The 23,250-nt window shown below is 37.1% G+C and overlaps 1 protein-coding gene across 1 annotated transcript in view; it reads right to left on the reverse strand.

Annotated features, from left to right (window-relative positions):
• Positions 1-23,250, reverse strand: part of LOC107729243 (protein TALPID3) — a 125,970-nt gene that overhangs the window by 77,393 nt on the left and 25,327 nt on the right. Inside the window, exons 10-11 of the mRNA XM_016539675.1 lie at positions 3,169-3,373; positions 1,049-1,159 (exon numbers count right to left, since the gene is read on the reverse strand). Coding sequence (XP_016395161.1) covers positions 1,049-1,159; positions 3,169-3,373 — 316 coding nt within the window. The remainder of the gene's footprint in view (positions 1-1,048; positions 1,160-3,168; positions 3,374-23,250) is intronic.

Raw genomic sequence — 23,250 nt, forward strand, 5'->3', positions numbered from 1 at the left:
CAAGCACAACTGTATATATATATATATATATATATATATATATATGTATATACAGTGTAACTATATTATTTAGATCTGCATTTTAAATAAAAAAATTTGTTATAAGAGACTATAAAAACAACTTAAAATGCACATTTACCACTCCTTTCCTGGTAAAAAATTAACTCAATGAATTTGCGACAGCTGAATGTAACATTTTTGACAAGCCAAACATGTCAGCCTCTGAGTAACATGTAATTTATTTAAGCCACAAAATCAACTTCATTCTGTGAAACAAGTATATTGATTACGCAAAAAGCATTTAGAATGTCTCCAGCACATTTTATAATCACCCAAAAATCAGTTGCCCCCTAACAACATAACTCATGGGCATCAATCACTTCACTTAATATTTGTCGGATAAAAATATCATTACCTTACGATCAAATCCACATAACTTGAATCTCCTGAAATTGATGTCTGTCAAAATAACATGCACAATACACGGCAGTATTTACGTCAGGCACGGTCCAGGGAGTATACACATTTTCTGGAAAACCCATACTACCGGATGTTTTGACTACCTCATCGCCTTCCGAGAAGGAGAAAATAGCAGCATGACTGCTTTAACATGCTGTCTACATAATACATGTGCATATAAATTTGTTCTTAAGACAGATGGACAGATAGACAGACACACAGACAGATAGATACATAAAAGTATAGTGTGGTAATTTCTATAGTTCAACATTTTGAGCACATACAATTTGGAACCAAAATCGGTGGATGCAATTATTGACTCTGACAAAAAAAGAGAAACAATCCTAACAAAACGAATCCCGAAATTTGCTGTGGCTGCATTTGGGAGGGGCTGCATTTGTTAGCCCAGGTGTAAACGAGTGATAACACTGATTTATCGGAGCGGTCTCTGAATAACAGCAGGACTGAAATTGCAGGATACAAAAGCTACAATTGTGTCATTCTGTTGTTGTGGATAAAAACTGCACAGAGGAGAAGGCTCGTAAACCTGGAACTGCAGAGGATGGATGGGGTTGCCATGGGAACCTACCACGGAGATGGAGGTTATGGAAGGAGGCGGGGCCGTGGCGGAGGGGGCGAGATGGCTGCTCCTGCTGTTCTGGGTCGACTTGGCATTCTGCACAGGAAACGCATCAGCAGTCTGGAAGGACAAGGACCGAGATGCAGAGTCTTAGTTGCAAACTACAAAATGAAGTTTGGACTATACATATATGCAAAGAATACAGGTCAGTGAGTAATAATATGTACCAGAGGAAAAATGTTAGTACCTGTACAACACTTTCGTATTCGTAACACGGCCTAAAAATTATGGGATATTGCGGACAGGCACATAATAGTTTGCAATGTAAGTGACATTCCATAAAACGCTTCTCTGACAGCGGCCAAAGAGCATTCAAATCCTGCATCCTCAATTATATGCTAATGTGTCATTTGCTGTATGTTACATTATTCTGGGCTGATGGAATTTTTCAGTCGCAAAAGACGTGCCTGGAAACTCAATGGCTTATTGGGAGAGCGAGGGTGACAGTAATGGATGGAAACAGGCAGTGGCACATTTGGTAAGAACGAAGAGGCGCTGTAATTTATTAGTGTGGGTGGCAAAGGGAAGAAACAATTGGAAAAATTGGTGTCTGGTCAATGAGACACGAATGTCTCGGTTCCGTGTCTCGGCTTGATTTCATCAGTGGTTCCTCTCCAATCAGATTAACTCAATTCGGAGCCCAACACTTCGACTGTCATCGGGCCACTTTAAATGACCAGAAACCTGCTGATCAATGCCAAGAGTTGGACAGGGCGGTATGATCGTGTATATATACACATATAGTGTGACAGTAGCCCACCAGTAGACATTTTGCTATACCATTTATACCAGTAGACAGTCTATGACACAGCCATCAGTCGAAATATATCGTGTGACAGTAAAAATTTGCCCGTCGGTAGAGATTTTGCTATACCATTTATACCAGTAGACAGTCTATATTTTACGCAGCCTTCAGTGGAATTTAGAGACACAAATGACTATTTTGAGCCTTGATTTTTATGTATTATTGTGAAGCTGCACAAATCTTATTGTGTGGTTTGCGTCTACCGCATTGTAAATTAAAAAGAGAATAAAACAATAATCACATCATAAAGTACCTTCATTTGTAAAGTATTTAATACAATGGATTAACCAAACATAGGAATTACCACAAACTTATTTAATGTATAAACCATTTCTATACACACACACACACACACGTACTGTGAATGACAGACAGACAGACAGACAACCAGACAGACAGACAGACAGGTAGATAGATAGATAGATAGATAGATAGATACAATTATTAGAATAAATTAGAATGTCGTGGAAAAGTTCATTTATTTCAGTAATTCAACTCAAATTGTGAAACTCATGTATTAAATTAATTAAATGCACACAGACTGAAGTAGTTTAAGTCTTTGGTTCTTTTAATTGTGATGATTTTGGCTCACATTTAACAAAAACCCACCAATTAACTATCTCAACAAATTAGAATACTTAATAAGACCAATAAAAAAAACATTTTTAGTGAATTGTTGGCCTTCTGGAAAGTATGTTCATTTACTGTACATGTACTCAATACTTGGTAGGAGCTCCTTTGGAGCCCCTACCAAGTATTGAGTACGTGTACAGTAAATGAACATACTTTCCAGAAGGCCAACAATTCACTAAAAATGTTTTTTTTATTGGTTTTATTTTATTGGTTTTTGTTAAATGTGAGCCAAAATCATCACAATTAAAAGAACCAAAGACTTAAACTACTTCAGTCTGTGTGCATTGAATTTATTTAATACAGGAGTTTCACAATTTGAGTTGAATTACTGAAATAAATGAACTTTTCCACGACATTCTAATTTATTGAGATGCACCTGTAGATAGATAGATAGATAGATTATGCAGTAAAATTCATATCACAAAGGCTGATTCCAAAATGTAGATGTGCAAAGCCACTTTTTAGTCATCGACCTGTTTGAGAATATCGACAAATTAGTAGAAGACAGCAATTCAAGTTTTAATTGGTTTGGCCAATGCCACTGCAGAGATCTATTCTAGTAACTAAACCCAAAGCAGGACTATCAGAGTGTGAAAGTGTGAAAGTTAGCATTGATTTCTGAAGCTCTCACCTGCATTAGACTCCTCATCTCATTTTTAAGCCGCCCCAGATCCTGCAGCATCTCATTGGCTCTTTGCACAGCCGAGCTGGAAGACGCCACACATATATGTTCTGCCTGGTTCTCCTGTTCATTTGGTGGTTTCATGAAAGCTGGCTCTTCTGGTTGTACACTTCCAGTAAAAGCAACAGATGCTTTAGGTGGCGTCTGGCTTTTCCTGAAACAATAAAGACAGCGAAAGATCAAATTCATTCATACACAAAGTCAAATTCAGTATCATTTTTCAGCAAGCTTGATCAAACTGGGATGAAACATACAAATCAAATGTGTGTAAATCATTTATTTAATTGTTCGTATTTAATAATAAATAAACTAATTGTTTTTCATGTGTTTCATGAATGAGGTCACATTGCTTTGTGTAAAAACATTGTTACATAAATTGTCACAAATTGCAACAATTTATGATTTTTTTTCAAACCAAGTTTCATTTTGCCCGTTTCAAAAGTGGCTGATGTTAAAGCCAATAATAAAATGAACTAATATAAAATTAAACAAACACCACAAATTTGCTGAGAATTAATGATCCTCATTATTAGAATTAATGTTTATTTAACACAATATTTAATCTTTTTATTACTAAAAAAAGTGAAAAATCATGCATCCTACCATAGCGTGCAAGAACATTCAGTAAATGCAAGTTACAAAAATTCTGCACAAAATGAAATGATTATTCAGGTGTGTAAGGTGTATTCCTTTACTGTTTACAATTTTTTTAAAATTCAAACATGCTTGGAAAGTTCACTAAATATTTAAAAATGAAAAAACAAAAAAACAAATTGTGCATTATCTATTGACCATCAGTATATTTGGGATCTGAATCTGACACAAGGTAACAATTAGATACCAGGTGATTATCTAAAAATTCTGCATTTGTCAACCTATTGCTTAAGGATTCAGTGTACTTAAACTGCACTGTGCATTACCATATGGAGTTCAGCTAAAGGACACTGAGGTCATCTACCAGTGATGTTCACCTTATTCATCCGAGGAGGATGAGCACGCACCCTGAAATGCTGCCGGAGGACATCCGTTAATGTGCCCTCTGCGTGCACTCCCTGCTGTCTGTCTGAACAGCTCAGTGTTAACACCACATTTCACATGAGCAGAATCAGGCGTAAAACCCGAATCAGCTCAGATTGAAGCTGAAATATGTATTTATACTGGCACGTCAGTATGCTGTAATGAAGGGGCCTGAGGGTCCTCAGCTGAAGGGGTTTATCGGGTTCCATCCAAGGGCTTTTAGTCTGGACTGTTTTCACAGTCTTGGGTTGCCAGCTCATCTAACGTTACTGTGAAGGCCATTTCTCCAACACTGCAGTGCTTGTCTAATGTTGCGGCAATTAATCACCCAGAGACGGGTTCAGTTTGCTAAGATCATGCTAACCAATTTAAAACGATACAAAAAACACTTTTTAGGCAGATCGCACCTACTTTCCTTGACATGCTGGGAGCAAAAGAGGTTATTTAAACAGGATGTTAAAATCTGTTCTCTTAAAGGGGTCATATGATGCAATGAGTGTTACAAGCTCTTGGTGCATAAAGAAGATCTGTAAAGTTGCAAAGACTAAAGTCTCAAATCCAAAGAGATATTCTTTATAAAAGTTAAGAGTCAACCACGCCTACCTAAAACGGCTCATTCTAACACGCCCCCACATTTGCCTCCGCTCACTCTATGGTCATCACAGTATGGTAGGGGTGTAACATTTCCATCACACGCTTGAGGTATTCGGCCAATCACAATGCACTGGATAGCTGGCCAATCACAGCACACCTCGCTTTTCAGACCGATGAGCTTTGTAAAAATCGATGCGTTTCAGAAGGCGGGGCATAGAGGAGAAACAATAATGTACAGTATGTGGAAAATAATGTGTTTTTTGACCCTTAAACCGCATAAACACATTTCATTACACCAAATACACAAAATAATGTTCTTTTTAGCAACATCATATGACCCCTTTAAAGAGTGACTGCTGCAGGTTTGCAAATCTTATGAGGTGAATCACCAAAACAAGTCATATTTCACCTCAGAATGAAGAGGAAAATACATAAAACTAAGTTTTGCATAAATAAAATATGTCTGTATTTATGATCAGTAAGATTTTTTGGAGCGTGTCATTATTTTTTAAGACAGTTGAGCACACATTCTCTCTCTCTCTCTCTCCCTATATATATATATATATATATATATATATATATATATACGTATATATATATATATATATATATAGAAACACACACACATATATGTATACATATAAATATATATATTTACAAATGTTATATTTTTTTATTATTTGTTTATATGTAAATTGTACATTGTAAATAAATAGTATGTTTTAATAAAACATAATTTATTTATTTTCAATGAGAATTTGTGGGGGAAATGTGCTTAAAAGCAAATGCAATGCAAAAAAATAACCCGTAATTGTCCTAAAAATATCATTACATTTTTTTTTTCATTTTTTCACCTGGACATGCCCTTGACAATTGTTGAGATTCAGCCCATGAAATTCTTCCCGTCTTTAGAGGCAGGATCAGTGTTGGTCTGAGAGCTAAATGTCGTCCTGTGGGTTAATATGGGTTTCGTGTTTCTCTGATTGCTTTTTCCCACAGGTTGGCTCTTACCTCCTTGGACAGGCTTTTTTTTAAAAGACCCATGTTCTCTTTTAAAGCCACAGAGAGAAAGCAAACCTGTCATGTGAGAATGCACACCGAGGAAAATAAAGTGCTGAGCTTGATTACTTTATTTAGAGAGAGAAGCTGGTGGCACAACAAAGAGGAGAAGGAAATTCAAACAAGGAAGAGACGGCAAGGAATCACAAAACGTGAAAAAAATGAGAATGGACGAGAAGGAAACTGGAACAAGGAAGAAAATGAAATGAGATACAGAGAGACAAAGAGATAGAGAGGGAGGGACAGAAACTGCTCCCAGGGCTGCGTTCAAAACAAAGGTCAGAGCTGAAAGATAGACAGTGTCCAGTCTCAAGAGCCGGGCACATGGTGTACAAAGAGTGCCGTCCAACGCCTGCCTTCCCATCCAATATTTCTGAGGCTCTGCAGCATGAAACAGTTAACAAACATCTATGCGCTCACTCTCATCAACACTCCGATGCGCACAGAAACGTATCTATTTACTCCACTTCACACACAGAGAGCCATTCATTCTGCCTGTGCACAAAGAACAGAAGGCAGAAGAATGTCAGGCAATTATGCATCGCAGGCACTGAGAGCGTGTTAGAGGAAACTGTGCAGGATAGCAAGTTCAGTCTTGCCCTGTGCAATATAAACAGGAATATGAGATGCTATCAAACAGAATAATGTCCTTTATTCATAGATTTCAAAAGAATATGAAACATTTGTGGTGCTTTTAACTTGCACAATCTGATAATGTTTAGATTTGAACAAACCTCTATTCGTAAGTAGCAAAGCTAATATGATGCATGAACGGTACCTCGGTTTGGAGAGCGAGCCAAACTTAATGCAACATACTGAAAAGGTGGCACAGAACTGCTTCTGAAGTGGCATTTAGGTGTATTTACACAGACTATATAATGCTGCTCGGAGGTGGCATGAATGCATTTACACAGCAATTATAGTTGTGCATTGTACACTAGGGGTTGAAGTGGGTCAGAGAAGGCATAATTTAGTCTGGCTTTTATGCAGCATTACGTCTTCACACAGAATTCTGAGCAGGCACAGAGCAGCCTTAACTCAGCTGTGTAAACATGTACTGAATGAGGGACCAGAGCCATATCTAGAGACCAGAATATTATAGGCACTTGTGCCAGTAAGCAACCACCTAGGAACAACACATAGTATCTTAACAACCACCCATAATACCCTAGCAACCACATAGCAATGCACTGGAAAACATCCATAACACCTTACATTGTGGTGGTGAGTTATGCGTATGCAACACTCACAGAATAAATGTTAAAACCTAGTTTTATAACTAGTTGCTAGTAATATTTTTGTCCACCCAAAGACAAAAGAAAGGCAACCGTTTTAAATAGGAATAATACTTTAAAAATAATAGATTAATACAAAATAAATTACTATTTTTAAATAAACAAACAAAAAAAATCAATAAAATAAAAACACCATATTATTTTTTTTAAATATATAAAATAAATAAAAAATTAAATGATTATTTATTTATTTATACATGATTATTGATTTATTATTAAAAATAAAAACGTAAAATTTGATTTTAAAATCATTTAACATTAAATTAATAAATACAATTAATTAAAAATTAAATAAAACCAATATAAATGAAAACATAAAAATGTACTAAAATTAAAAACAATGACAGAAAACCAAACCAGGTCAGTCTATAGCAGTCTACAATACAATAAAACTTGATTTCAGCTATTGATAAAAACATCTTGCTCATTCTGAATTACTGACAGACGATGCTTCCAAACATCACAGGTCTCATAAATTGCCCTTAAGTGATGGATACGATACAGACGAAACATCCGAAATCTCTCAAGGTTAACCGTCTGATGTTGAAAAGACCACGTTAACCCGAGACAGTGTTGTGTTTGATCCATTGCTTGGCAACAGACGCACAACAGGCAGATGCATTAGACATCCGTCTCATCAGAGCAGCCTTTCTGTCCCCAGGTTTCATTTGCTGACAGGAAGCCAGGAAAGGAAACAGGTGCTTTTTTTGCCTTTTAGGGGCTTTGCAATAAATAAACATGAAGGCGAGAGCATTGCTGCATGGGGCGGCAGTTGTCCTGATGTATTCCACACAGCACGCTTCCCTCAATCAGCCTTAAGATGCCACAAAAGGAGCTAATCCATTTGAAGAGGGAGATGTCGGGCTTTTTGATCTCGCTCAAATTGATTAGGGTGTAGATACGGAAAGGCAAGGAAATAGAACGCCCTGCTAGAGGTCACACGATGCTAATGTCTCCTTCAACGAAGAGGGGAGATATTTCTGAGTGTGGCGTTTAATGAGCATCCGTGTTTGTGTGTACGTTCTAAAAATGAGCACGGATTTCCCTTTGATGTGCTGCCAGACGGAATATGGATTTTTTTTTACTCCGTCACAGTCATTTGGAGGGTTGTTTGCGTGCCAATATGAAAACATAATCAATAGGTGACACCTGTCAGATCGTCGGGAATAATAGTTACACATTCCGAGTACTTCCCAACTTGAATATCGACTTTCTGTCAGCTGCAAGGGAAAAAGAGCGTCTTATCAAGGTGTGCCACATTTCGGTTTATCATCTAGATCTAGACATCACCTGAGGTTTAACTCGACGAGACGCCAAACCTCAAGCTTTGAGAATTGCTCTTTCTGAGGACTACAGAGAGAATGATTCATTATCCAAAAGCTGCAAAGCTTTGTACCAAAAATAGAACAAAGAACGAAAAAGAAGATGTGTTTTCCTCATCCGACCAATCAGAGCGCTCCGTGTCGGGCTTCATTTGTCTGTCACAGCAGATCTGGAGCAGGAACGAAAGGGGAAAAACCTCTTTCTGAATAGGTGAAAGGAGACGGGAAAGCGGAGGGTGGAGGAAGGGCGAGGTTTCCCACTGTTCTCACCTCAATTCCTCAGGAAAAGCAACAGTGGGTTGCAGTAATGTGGCAGGAGGAAGCCGCAAGAGCTTCGAACGTGCGGTCTGGTGAAGAGATATTATTTGTGAGAGGAAGACTGAAATGTCAGGGGCAGGTGGGTTATTCACTGCGGCGTGGTGCACCTCACACAGAGCGAGGGAGACCGGGGTAACAAAAAAAAGCCCAGCGGGATTTCCGACTACTGAGTATATTTATAAAGGTGACCACACACTATCTTTCAATGACAGACATAATCATTATTTAACAAAATAGACAATTAAACAACTTTAGCAAAATAAACTATTCAAAAAATACAGGTGTTACCTTAAAAATGTTTAACTTTCAAGAAAACCAGTAAATAAAAAAGTCACATGAAGACAACATTTATACTGTACACAATTTACATTCTTCAAAACTGTTAGTAGCTTGAACTAGAATGAGTAGTGAGCATTCCAAACCCTACAGTCTAGAAGAGGAAGACTATATCGAATACTATACGTATGACTGTACATGAGACTAATGCTGGATTTGAACCGTGTACTAGCATACTACTCTTTACCATATTTTTATATGGCAGAAATAGTAAGAGTTTCAAATTCAGACTACACATACCAGCCTACATACTAAAAAAAACAATAGTATGAGTTATACGGCAGTATGCATTCCAAACGAATACAGTCTAGAAGAGGATGACTACGGCTGCATCTGCAATTGCATACTTCCCTACTATATAGTAGGGTGAAAAACAGTATTTGAGATGAGTAGTATGTCCGAAATCATAGTATTCAAAATAGTTGGTAAAAAGTATACAGATAACTTATTACTTCTGGCAAGATTCTGAAGTGCACATCTAAAGGACACCCTAAAACTAACCCTAACCCTACTATCCTATGAGGCCACAGGAGAGGATTTAGTATGAGAAAAAAATTGTATGAGTAGTATGTTAGCATGCATCCCAACTAATATAGTCATCCTCTTTTAGATTATAGAGTTTGGAATGCATACTACTATATTACTCATGCTTTTTATGCAATATGTATAATGTATATGGTTGCATCAAGATGTAAAATTGAATACAATACACACAATGCTAAAATGGTAGTAGTAAGAATGAGCAGTATGCATTCCAATCCCATATAGCCTAGAAGAGGGGATAATATAATACTATACATATATACATAAGACTATACATACTGCAAAAATAGTATAAGTAGTATAGCACTCAGTATACATCCAAACCCATGTAGTCTAGAAGAGGAATACTATATCTAAGACTATACATACAGTGTACTGCAAAAACATTATGAGTAGTATGGTAGTATCCATCCAGAATCATATAGTCTAGAAGAGGAGGAAGATAATATATATAAGACTCTACATACTGCAAAAATAGTATGAGTAGTGTGGTAATATGCATCCAGAATCATATAGTCTAAAAGAGGAAGACAATATAAAAACAATATATAAGCACTTTACATAGTGCAAAAATAGTATTAGTATGGTAGTGTGCATCCAAACCCATATAGTTTATAAGAGGAAGATGATATCCAAGACTATACATATGGACATAACACTATACATACTGCAAAAATAGTAGTATTATTGTGGTAGTATGAATCCAAACCCATATAGTCTTCTCCTTCTAGACTATACAAGTCTGGAATGCATACTACCATACTACTCATACTTATTGCAGCATGCAGTTATGTACTGTATACTGTGTTCCGCATTCTAATATTTGTATGGATGTCAAATGTTTGTAATATTGTATCCCACAATACAATGTACTCAAATAGACCACTATTTCCAATAGACTAGAAGCAATATCAACTGATTTCAATATAAAATGTGATTAATTATTTGACTGTTTAAAACTTAACCCAAACTGGGTTAAGACCAACATAGAATAAATGTCATATGTGACCCTGGACCACAAAACCAGTCATAAGGGTCATTTTTGTAAATTGAGATTTATACATCATCTGAAAGCTGAATAAATAAGCTTTCCATTGATGTATGGTTTGTTAGGATAGGACAATATTTGGCAGAGATACAACCTGGAATCTGAGGGTGCAAAAAAATCTAAATACCGAGGAAATCGCCTTTAAAGTTGTCCAAATTAAGTTCTTAGCAATGTATATTACTAATCAAAAGTTATGTTTTGATATATTTACAGTAGGAAATTTACAAAATGTCTTCATTAAACATAATCTTTACTTAATACCCTAATGATTTTTTTGGCATAAAAGAAAAATCAATAATTCTGACCCATACAATGTATTTTTGGCTATTGCTAGAAATATACCCCAGCGACTTAAGACTGGTTTTGTGCTCCAGGGTCACATATGAGGTCATGTGTCAACAGCAAAGCATAATACTGTTTAAAAAACTGCTGTATACTGAATTTGCAGTATACACTATGTACTGCATACTATACAGTTGGTGTACTTTAGAACTAAGCTTGTGCATTTGTCTCTGATAAACCTAAAGCTGTTATAGAAAAATAAACACACAAGATAAACAAACTGGTTTTTACAGATGATTCTGGTTTAGAACAGAGCCATTGCATCCTACAAAAATCCACACAAGCAACAGAGCACGACTATTTTTCTGTGCTGTACATTAGGCAACAGGACCCATTATCCATCATGCCAACCAGCGTCTGCACAGCTGCTGGGTAAACCCCCGCTCATCTAAATGTCATCTCGCACACACAGACCCGAGCATTGCCGGCTCTCTCCGCCAGACCAGCCGCAACAGATGTGGCCTCGGCCCTCGCTATTTAAATCCGGCCACCTGATGCCCGAGGCTTCGGCAGCACAGCATGGGTGAGCGCGGATCATCCACACCCATTTATCATGATTTGTACAGGGTGCCCTGCTTCCCTTAACAATCTTCATCATATCCGCTTTATGGAAGATTACGATTTCAGAAGTGTAAATGTGCTCCAAATAGAAATGCTGCAGGAGAATGCTATCAAATAATTACAGATTTTATTTTAGGAGGAAGTCAATGACTAATTGTTAATGATATTCTGATGAGATATGTCAATATTTGTTGGGAAAAGCCCCAATAGATAATTCTTGGTTGGTTGGCATGGTTTTATCTAGATTTTTTCCCTATATAATTAACTGCAAAAAATTTATAAGGTAAATTGGAAGCCCCAATCTTTATAAAACTGGAATATTTGCTATAAAATTGCTCCTCTATAGTGGGGAACAGTGAGGGTTAAAGACCTGAATGTTGTGTCCAGCTCACTGTCAGTGTCCATAGAGCAGAAGCAGATGAAATTGGATATTCCAAATGGATATTTATTTCCTGTCCTCCAGAGATAGTGTAAGAAATCTTGGGAGAAACCTAGAAATGTAATTTAAAAGCAATTTTACAGGACAGAACACAGTTGGGCCTGAAGGAGAGAAACAGAGAGGACAGTGTTGAATCCAACACCAGAATGATGAAACTCTCCTCTGAATTACTCCTCTTACAATCCCTCAAGGTTTCCGTCACACTGTGCGCACATAACTCACGTTTTTCATGTTCTTCCAGAACAGATATTTTAACTCTGTTCCAAAACCAAACTTAGGCTGTTGTATAAAGACTAAGGCCAAAATAGGCAGCAGCGCACACATGTTCCAAAGACAAAGGAATTATGACACGTTTTCCGTCCAAAATACAATCAATACTACAATACTACTGTTTCTGAAAGAAATCTCTCATGCTCACCAAGGCTGCATTTATTTGATTAAAACCACAGTAAAAAACTGAAACATTAAAAATAAAGACATTCTATTGTCTGACGCTTGGATGATGATGATATACTGTATATAAAGAAACAAAATTACAACACTATAGTTAGATTGCAGTTGTTCAATTGTCAACATGCTAATTCTAGTATCTGATGCTATCAACTGTGCGCAGATGACATAAGGAAACCTATTTGTATAAAATGACTCATACAAATGAGTCTTTATTGGCAACGTCTACTTAAAGAGTCGCTTGCAGTTAACTACGCAGACCAAACACAGCGAGTCTACAAGTGATTGCAACCAGCAGTGTGTAATACAAAGACAAATAACAGAGAGTAAAAGTAACACGGGGCCATTCAAAGCCAGAAAGTTCAACACATGGTTGTGTGGGATATTTAATAGCAAGAGTCTTCATGTGCAAATATAGTCCCTTCTCTCCAGTTTAATGTCAAGGCGGGGTGGATACCGTGACATTCCTGCAGGATCAAGGTCAGTGCAGAGGCTCCTTGCTGGTGCAGGGAGGAGTTGTCTTTCAGTACTGGGTGACATTTAGACTGGAGTCCACTAATGTGGTGAAACTCCCCCTGGAAATGGCCCGGCTACAGCGGGGAGAGGAGGGGAGAACACACACGCAGTCTAGTGAACGTAAACATACAACAAGCTCATGCAAATTCATATGAGCACATCAAATGTTGCACATTTTTCACATGCATATGCCCAATATTAAAACAGATAGTTTCAGTTCTGGATCCTGATTGGTCAATAGAGCTACTTCATGGGCTGTTCTGAAAGCAAGTGAATGAACTGAAACCCTTTACAACGTGTCCTTTCACAAGGCCGCTAGCGAAGGATATATGCGTTATTTAAATAGAGGAAGTAATTTTGTTAGGATCACATGTTCCTGAGTGTCATGTCCCTGAAATTTAAACTTATGGGAGATATTACCTGGGACATAAACTTTAAAACTGAGAAATATTGCTTATATGTAAGCAATATTATAATTATTTCCATTTTAATTATCATATTATACGAGTAATATTTATTATTTATTGTTAAGTAACATTATACTACTGTTCAAACGTCAGCCAGTAAGAATTTTCTTTTTAATTAAAGAAATTAATACTTAATTTTTTTATTTAGCAACGAAAGTGACAGTAAACACTTTATAATGTTACAAACAGCTTTCTATTTCAGATAAATACTGTTGTTTTTTTTTTTACTTTCTATTCATCAAAGAATGCTAAAAAATGTACACCACTGTTTTCAACATTGATAATAATAATAAATGTTTCTTGAGCAGCAAATCAGCATATTAGAAAGATTTCTGAAGGATTACATGACACTGAAGACTGAAGTAATGAAGCTGAAAATTCAGCTTTAATCACAGGAATAAATTACATTTTACAATATGTTCACACAGAAAAGTTATTTTAATTTTTAGGTATATTTATATATTCAGACATCAGAATGGAATATATTGAATACAATATATATATATATTACATGGAAGTACAGGAATAAATCAATTTAATTAATAAAATTACATTTTAGTTCAAATATATGTCTTTAAAAATGTATTTAGAACCATTTGTAAATTATTTTGACCCTGGGAGTGCCAATATTATGCTGTTTGGATTTCATGGATGAAAATTTCTGGACTTCTGTATGATGAGAACTTCTACCAATATGTTGAAATTTGGACTTTTGAGCTGTTTTTTTTTTCTTTCTCTCTATTTTGCTTGTTTTTGTTCTTTCTTTTCTTAAGCTCCAAATTAATATATGTTGTTGCTGTTTTTGTCTATTGTATTTGTCTAAGTAGTAATGGTTTACAAAAAGATATGACACTTTATTTTTGTGAATAGTCACTGCTTAACTATAGGCATATTCTCAGAATTGATGGGAAATACATAAAATAGTTAGTCAGCCACTGTAAAAGAAAAAAACATACTGATCGACCACTAAAATGCCTTGAAATACACTAAAACACAAACGATTATAGTAACGTTTGCCCCACAAAAGGTACTGCAATAACACCTGTGCATGTGATAGCAAATCCAATGCTATTTACGTGCCCTATGAAGGGACAAGACTGTGATTCTAGTGCGTCCACAGCCAACAATCTCCTCTCCTGCTCTTCCAGTGCGCTCGGCTGCATGTGAATGACTCCAGAGAAACGTGTGTTGCTGGAACAGAACAAAGGTATGCAGCCGCATTAGTATTCCGCTCACCCTGCCGGCCTTCCCAGCATCCTCCTCAGCGAACACCAGCACACATACGCTTGTTATTAAACTACATCCGCTTATCCCAAACCACGCTTCCTCATTAATATTTATCTCACTTAATACAAAGCTCATGCATTTTTTGATTAACGTAAAGGTCTTTTTTCCCAGATAACAACCAGTGGCATGTGTGCAGGGTTCATGCATATTAATGCAAGCACATACATGTTTGTGTGTGTGTATTTGTGTTTGTTCTGGTGCCTGCTGCTGCTACAGCAATGCATCTCAACAGCAGGTCTGATGCGCGTGCACCGGGATAGGATACGTGCAGGTCCACAAACTGAAAGAGCTCCTGAGGTACTGCATGATATCGATGGTAAATCACAAAGTTAATACTGAATAATATCAAAAGAATAGCAATCATATCAGGAATAGGAATAGAATACTAACACACTGTGTATGCAATATATGAAATGAAAGGCAAAATACCCAACATCTAAATTCATCCTGCTTCATATAAATTTTAAAAGTAGTATGTGAAACTGTACTCAGTACTCAATGACAGACGTTTCAAACAGAAGTATGCAACACTGTTGTCACATGGCCTAACTACACTGCATGATTAATTCCAGCCAATCCAATTCATCTGGGAATTCAATGCATAAAATTAGCATATTGCGTGCTGTATACACCACTATTTGAAGTCAGTATTATTATTATATTATATTGTATGCATTAAACTAAGTAAAAGTCACAGTAAAGATATTTATAATGTTACAAAATATTTATGTCAAATAAATGCTATTTTGAACTTTCCATTCATCAAAAATATCATAGTTCACTCAAAAACATTAAGCATTTTCAACCTTTGTAATAAGAACAAATGTTTCTTGCATAGTGGAATAATTTCTGAAGGATCATGTGACAGACTGGAGTAATGATGCTGAAAATTCAGTTCTGACATCACAGGATTAAATTACATTTTATAATATATTAAAACATAAAACAGTTATTATTTAACAGACTGTTGACAAAATGACAGATCAGTGTGTTCTACTGAGACATAATGTTATCAAAACAACATGAGAAAGAAAGAAAATGTGCGGTCAAGTATTGTTGTTTAGCAAATTTTCACATCAAAATTGGAATTTCACTCAAGGGTGAAAGATTTTGCATCAGGTTCAAGTTGGTCACATGAATTTGCCACGTTGACCAATAAAAAGCTGTATGGTTTGTAACTATGCTTTGTGCATCACTACACTATTGAAAATAGACAATGGCATTTTCTACACAAAATTTAGCAAAATCTGATTCTCAAAAAAATTGCTGCTCAAGAAACATTTCTTCTTATTATTACGGTTTTCATTATGATGAAAACAGTTGTTGCTGCTTTTTCAATCTTTTTGACAAACAAGATTCTGCAAATGTGACAGCATCTTAAAAGGGATAGTTCATTCTTTCCTTAATTACTCACCCTCATGTCGTTCCAAACTGTTTTAACAATGTCCTTACTACGTTTCTGGGTCTAGGAACATTTCAGTTGCATTGCTATCTATGCAGGGTCAGAGAGCTCTCAGATTTCATGAAAAATATCTTAATTTGCGTTCCAAAGATGAATGAAGGTCATGAGGGTGAGTAATTAATGACAGAATTTTTATTTTTGGGTCAACTATCCCTTTAATGTACACAGATCAGCTATACATGAACTGGAAAAATCTCAGCCATAAAGACGTGAAAAGCCATCGTTCAGTCATCATTAAATGGCTCGCTGAACAAAGCCATTTAACAAAAGCCATTAACAAAGGAAACAAAGACATTTCAGATTCTGACCACATCTTCGGTGTCTATCCCGTTAAGAGACAAATGGAGAGAAACAACAAGAGAGTTTGATCTGTCTTTTTAATGTGACCTGTTCGCTAAATTTAAAACCGGTTATGTACAACCACCACCTGCTTAGAAAACCAAACCAATCACGATGATTCATTCTCATCACCAGCTATCCCCTATAATTCTGCCTGTTGGCCCTCATCATCTCGGCCGCTCTCCCTCACTGTAGACAAACCCCCCAACACACCCACATCCGTAAGATTTCTCGTCTCGGGGTATGCAATCGCCTCGTATTAACATACTTGGGCACGGGGGCGGCAGAGCCATTACCTAGCAACAGAGCCAGCTGCGATTGGCTGGTTCCATCAGACATTAAAGGGGGTTCGTTTGGGGCTGAAATTGAGGTTATTTTCTGCCCGTGTCATCTCTGCTTGTCACATCGGAATGACACGCTACGGGGCTCCTCCCCCCACGGCCTGCCCCATTGACGTAAAGGGCAACAGACCGAAACGTCTCCCGGCAGCAGTAACCACGGCACCCACGGCAGTCAGACGAGTCCACGTCAAAAAGAGCGCAGCTCTCCAGAAAATATGATGTTACATCACACGCAGTCTTCACTACATCAGATGAAATTTGGAGCAAATGGTTACAGCAGACAGAAGGAGTGACAACAAGGAATCACATTATGGTTTTTGTTACCGTGATAGTCATGTTTAAAATTCCAACACCATATTCGAACTGGGAGATAAACGGTAGGAGAAGCCTAACAGAACATCATTTTGACCCTAAAGCGGTCCACTTTCATTCTGTTAAACTGGACACATCTATATGTAATGGGTTAATGCACATTAAGTTGGTCTTGTACAATCCTGAAGGGGTTTATTTTGTAGTTATGATAGGCTAACTATACATAATCCTGTTTATTACGGACATTCATAACAAATGAACAGACATTAAAGGGAGTGTTCACATAAAAATAATCTATGACTCGGAACTCCGAAGTTGATATTTTGAAGAACGCTGGGAGCTAAAGAAAACTGAACCCCACCAAAAAATCTTGTGTTCCACAGAAGAAATTCAGTCATACATGTTTGGAACAACATGAAGAAAAGATGGCAGAGTGTTTATTTTTGGGTGAACTATGTGTTTATGTTTAAATTATGTGAGAAGAAATATATCTCCGGAGACAGGTAATGGTTATGTAGACAGTCTTTGCCTAAAATTGCATAACTGGCAGGTAACGTTTAAATGTGCAAAGCCATGGGCTACATCCCATTTTACAGTTTTATTACTACCTAAATGTATAGGGATCATATTTTAAAAACAAGGTGTCCCATTCACCTATATTCAACCTACTTTGCTGATGAATGGAAAGTGTATACAGATTTAAAAGAATAGCTCACCTAAAAATGCAATTCTGGCATCATTTACTCACCCTCACGTTGTTACAAACCAGTATGACTTTCTTTATTCTGTAGAACACAAAATACAATATTTTGAACTGTTTACAATGGAAGCCAATGGGGTTCAATGTTTCAGCCACGTTCATCAAAATATATTCATAAAAATCAGTCATACATGTTAGGAATTACATGAGGGTGAATAAATAATGACAGAATTTTCATGTTGGGGTGAAAAAGCCCTTTGAGTATATAGAATATATTTCAATAATGGGATGAAATACAACATCAGAAAATTGTCTTGATACCACAGTCTCAGCGTAACAACATACTGATCGAGTTTGCATGTAAGCAATAGCATCTTGCTAAGGGGACCTTAAAATTCATTATTACTGAACATTTAAATTGAAAAACCTTTAAAAACTGTAGCACAAGCTATTGTGTGGATGCACATCTAGTCACCTTAATTTGGGGTACTAATCCACATCTTGTACTTTGGCTAGCATAATAAGAATTGAGATGCAGCTGTAGGCGTGCATTGAGTACATCAAGGTAACACGGCAATTGTTTTCAGTAGGATGCTATTAGTAGGGGTGGAATGGACAGCTGATATATGCATATTAAACAAAAACACATTAGCATACAGCAGGAAATATAAAGTACTTCAAAAGCAGCAAATTAAATGTTAACATTCACCACAAGTACCCTGGCAAGTACAAGTTGGCACCTTAGACCTACTTCCTGCAGAACTGGAGCGTTTCGCTCAATTATGCGGCTGGTGTACGTCCATAAGGGCAGCGACAGCTGCAGCAGAGGGAGTGAATGACATATGATTAATATCCAGAGTCATAGACAGTAAATGTAAGAAAAACAAGCCGCGAGTGCAAATGGAGAGTGCACTTCATAAATATGCACTACACCCTGGTATAAATCTGACAGCATGAAGGAAATACAGCGGGGACCTGAGAGACCGAAGCGGTCCGTGGAGGCTGAGAGAGGAGCTCGGTGAGCTGGGGTTTCATTAATCACCGTGAAGGAACAGGGAGTTTGGGCAGCACTGCTCTCTTCTACGGCTCAACATCTGTGCCAGGACTGGCGGCTGCCATTAGCAAACAGGCTGCAATACATTAGACTCACTGTCTGGCATGGTCCGTGCAGGTAATGAGTTTTAAAAGTGGCCCTTTGGAGCATTTGCCGTTAAAGTCAACAATTTACACTTAAAAATTCTTAAAGATTCTTAATTGGCATTGATAGTTCCATGAAGATCCTTTAACATCCATAGAACATTTCCAATGCACAATAGGTTCACTTGTTCACTGAAAGGTGAGAAAAGAATGGTTCTTCTATAGCATTGGTGTGAACATCTCCTTTTGGAACCTTTATTTTTAAGAGTGTACTTCCATCATATGATGCATATACAAGCAAAGTCAACATTTTACTCTAAAAAGATAAAATAAAGGTTCTTTATTGGCATCAATGGTTGCATGAAGAACCTTTAACATCCATAGAATATTTCCAATGCACAATAGGTTCTTTTGTAACCAAAGATGGTTTTTCTATGGCACTGCTATAAAAACCTCAATTTGGAAACTATATTTTAAAGAGTGCACCTTCATAATATGGTGCATAATATATTCAATGAAGAAAAAAATGAAGATTTTAATCTATCCATTAGGAATGTGAAAAAAAGTCTTTGTGATGATGCTAAAAATGAAAGCCGTTTTGAAAGCAAAAAATGAAATACCTCAAAAACAAACACTGATGAATCTCAAAATTAAACCAAGAATATGTATTAAAGTAAATACAATCAATTTTGATTTCATGTTGACTTTGGTGCCATTTAAGGAGGTGAACTTGTAGGGAACTGTTTTGTTCATCTGAACCAATAATCAATAAAGAGTCGTCTTGGTGGTGCCTGTGTGTTTCAGAGATATGTGGCAAATATCGATGCGATGTGACTTCTTTTGATGCTGATTTAGATGAAGTAAAAAGGGACGAGATAGTACAGTCAATAGACTATTCAAGAGCTCAAACCAAGTAAGAATGCAATTACCTCCGAACAAAAACCCAAATCCATGAGGCAGCCTGCAATACCACATACTAACCAGCAGGAGGACATGAGGCAGCCTGCAATACCACATACTAACCAGCAGGAGTCCTCCTGACTATAGCGGATCCAGCAAAAGTGTGTGAATGAGCAAATCACAACCTTTAAAAAGAGGACGCAGGCGTTCAGGGGTGTGAATGAAGCACTCTGATTTAAACCTGCACTAGCTATGACTCATCCTTGCTCTGAACTCCCTCGGTGGATATTACATATATCTGATTATTTATCGTGCAGACAACATGGGAACACGAGGTTGATTTAGCCACTGGCTAAGATTCAGTAATGGGCTTTAAATTTGGGAAAAGCTGGGTAGTGTTTTCTGGGAAGTTGTAAAATGCTGAGGACACAAGTGGAAAGTGGAAAAAAGGAAAGCTAGAAAGATGTAGTGGATACAGTGTACTCTTTGGCCCACATTTCAGCGAGATTTCAAACTCAAACAAAAAATGTGCCATGGAATGTGAATAAGTACAACCAAACCGCCAGAATTCACCCCAGGCAAGTGGCTCCTTCCTGGGCTTGTGGGACGTCGGACTCCTAGGCATCTTCTCTCACCCCCTCCCGCCTCTTTTAGTGGGGCTCTCCAGATTGGCACGCAACAGTTCATGACAGACACAGCAGCTGATAGCTGGTCGCGGCTTCTCGCCGTAGAGGAGGTGGGGAGAGTTACCGTGTCTGCTGATTAGTAATCAGAACACCGACTCGCTCTGAATCCTGGGGGTTGAAAACTGAATTATATATTGCCACTGCCAATCAGACCATGCACTCCTTCATTGGCATTCTATTTAAAGAACAGACTCCATCCCCTAACCACACTGAAGACATGGAGAGCCACACAATCTAATGCCATGCCAGACTACAGAGCACCCCACACGGCATTTGTGGAAAATGTCAGAGATGATGCCAATCACGGTTTGGTAATATTACTCCACTAATGGCTGCATGTGAAATAAGTGCAAAGCTAAGGCAAGCATCACTGTTAATATTTCCTATACTTTAAGGACATTAAGGATTTAAACAAACCTTAAAACACACACACACACGTGTGTATATATATATATATGTATGTATATGACCCTGGACCACAAAACCAGTCTTAAGTCGCATGGGGATATTTGTAGCAATAGCCAACAATACATTGTATGAGTCAAAATTATTATAATTATTTTTTTTTTCTTTCAAAAATTAATTAGGATATTAAGTAAAGATCATGGCCCATGAAGATATTTTGTAAATTTCCTACCGTAAATATATCAAAACTTAATTTTTGATTAGTAATATGCATTGCTAAGGACTAAATTTGGACAACTCTAAAGGCGATTTTATCAATATTTAGATTTTTTTTGTACCCTCAGATTCCAGATATTCAAATAGTTGTATCTTGGCCAAATACTGTCCTATCCTAACAAACCATACATCAATGGAAAGCTTATTTATTCAGCTTTCAGATGATGTATAAAATAAAATCTATAATATCTAAATTTCGAAAAATTGACCCTTATGACTGGTTTTGTGGTCCAGGGTCACACACACACACAAACACGTATATATGTAACAAAGAGGTTTACTTGAAAACAATAATACATAAGACTCATTGTTTCAATATTGATCCACTTCAACAGAAATTCAATCAATGGCCTCACTGTTTTAAAATCAGTCATGACTTAAGAGCACTGTAAAAAAAAATATAATAATATATATATTTTTTTTTAAATTACAAAGAGTTTGTCAATGACATTTCTTTCATTCTTTAGTCGAATTTCAATAGCATTCCTGTGTTATACCATTTAAGATTGGCGTGAACATCACAGTCAAACCCGAAATAAGCCATCTGCGAAAACAATTTACACATACTTTTTCCCCTTACTTATTTCAAGTCTGGAAGTGTGAAGGGAAGTCTGGTACAGCTGTTGACATTCCTCTAACACTCTGTAATGAAGCACCATCACGGGTCTCGTTCACGCAACAGATGGGCTACAGGAGGGGGGGATGGGCGAGCGGGGTTCACACTGGGCCCAGGTGACAGAAGAAAGGTGATTATGGCTGAACCCATCCGAAACACCTTGGTTTGCAGGGGTATTGGTGGCGGTCGGGCTGCAGCACTGTCAAAGTCTCTATTAACCAATCAGCAGAGAGGAGCTGAGGTCACAGCACATGGCAGGTGTCAGCTGGATACGCTGCAAAAATGTACAGTCAACAAAACGGGGGAAGACAGAGTGGAATAAAATGCAGGGAAAAACGAACAGGGAGTACCAACAGTACATGACTTCAGCTGTTGAGAGGAGTAGTATTAAATATTAATGCTATTTCAGAACATAACTGCTTGTTTTCCATTCTTGACATTATGAGGGAGGGGAGTACACATAAAAACCTTTTTAGGTGAATTATTCAAAAACTAGAAATGTTACATTTTATACCAAAACGAAAAGATTCAAATTTTGCCTAAAGAAAATGAAGCCTATTTTAGGACAATTAGAAATGTGGAGAAATTTAGCATTACATCACTTGCTCACCAATGGATCCTCTGCAGTGAATGGGTGCCGTCAAAATGAGAGTCAAAACAAATTCATCATGAAGATGTTTTTAACTTCAAACCGTCACTTCTAGCTATCCACAATTCATTCTATTCATAATACTGCTTTCTCCAGTGAAAAAGACCTCTAGTTTGAATCAGCACCCATTCACTGCAGAGGATCCATTGTTGAGCAAGTAAAGCTAAAAATCTGTTGTGATGAAGAAACAAACTCATCTACATCTTGATTTGCCTGAGGGTGAATCAATTTTATTTTTTTGTGTGAACTATTCCTTTAACCACATTTTCCCTTCAATTCTTATTAATGCAATGCAAAATAAAAATCATTTTCTTCATACAAAACATTTTTGGGGTCAGTACACCTTGAAACAAGCTTCATGTCAAATATGCAAAGACCCCAAAAATATATAAAAACAGCTCAATTCAATGATGTATAGTGTAATTTCAGATTACTCCCACTGATCACACTTGCCTATTGGATGATCAAACCAAACAGAAAAGGTCAAAGTCTGCTCAATTCAATGCATGAACAAATATCAACATGCTCACAAAATCATTTGAAACAAATGAGCTGCTTTCATACAGTACCATACACAGCTTACTGATTCTAGAAAAGGCTAAATCTATCTCAGA

Source organism: Sinocyclocheilus rhinocerous, unplaced genomic scaffold (genome assembly GCF_001515625.1).
Source record: "Sinocyclocheilus rhinocerous isolate Xijiao unplaced genomic scaffold, SAMN03320098_v1.1 scaffold1268, whole genome shotgun sequence".
NCBI classification, from domain to species: domain Eukaryota; kingdom Metazoa; phylum Chordata; class Actinopteri; order Cypriniformes; family Cyprinidae; genus Sinocyclocheilus; species Sinocyclocheilus rhinocerous.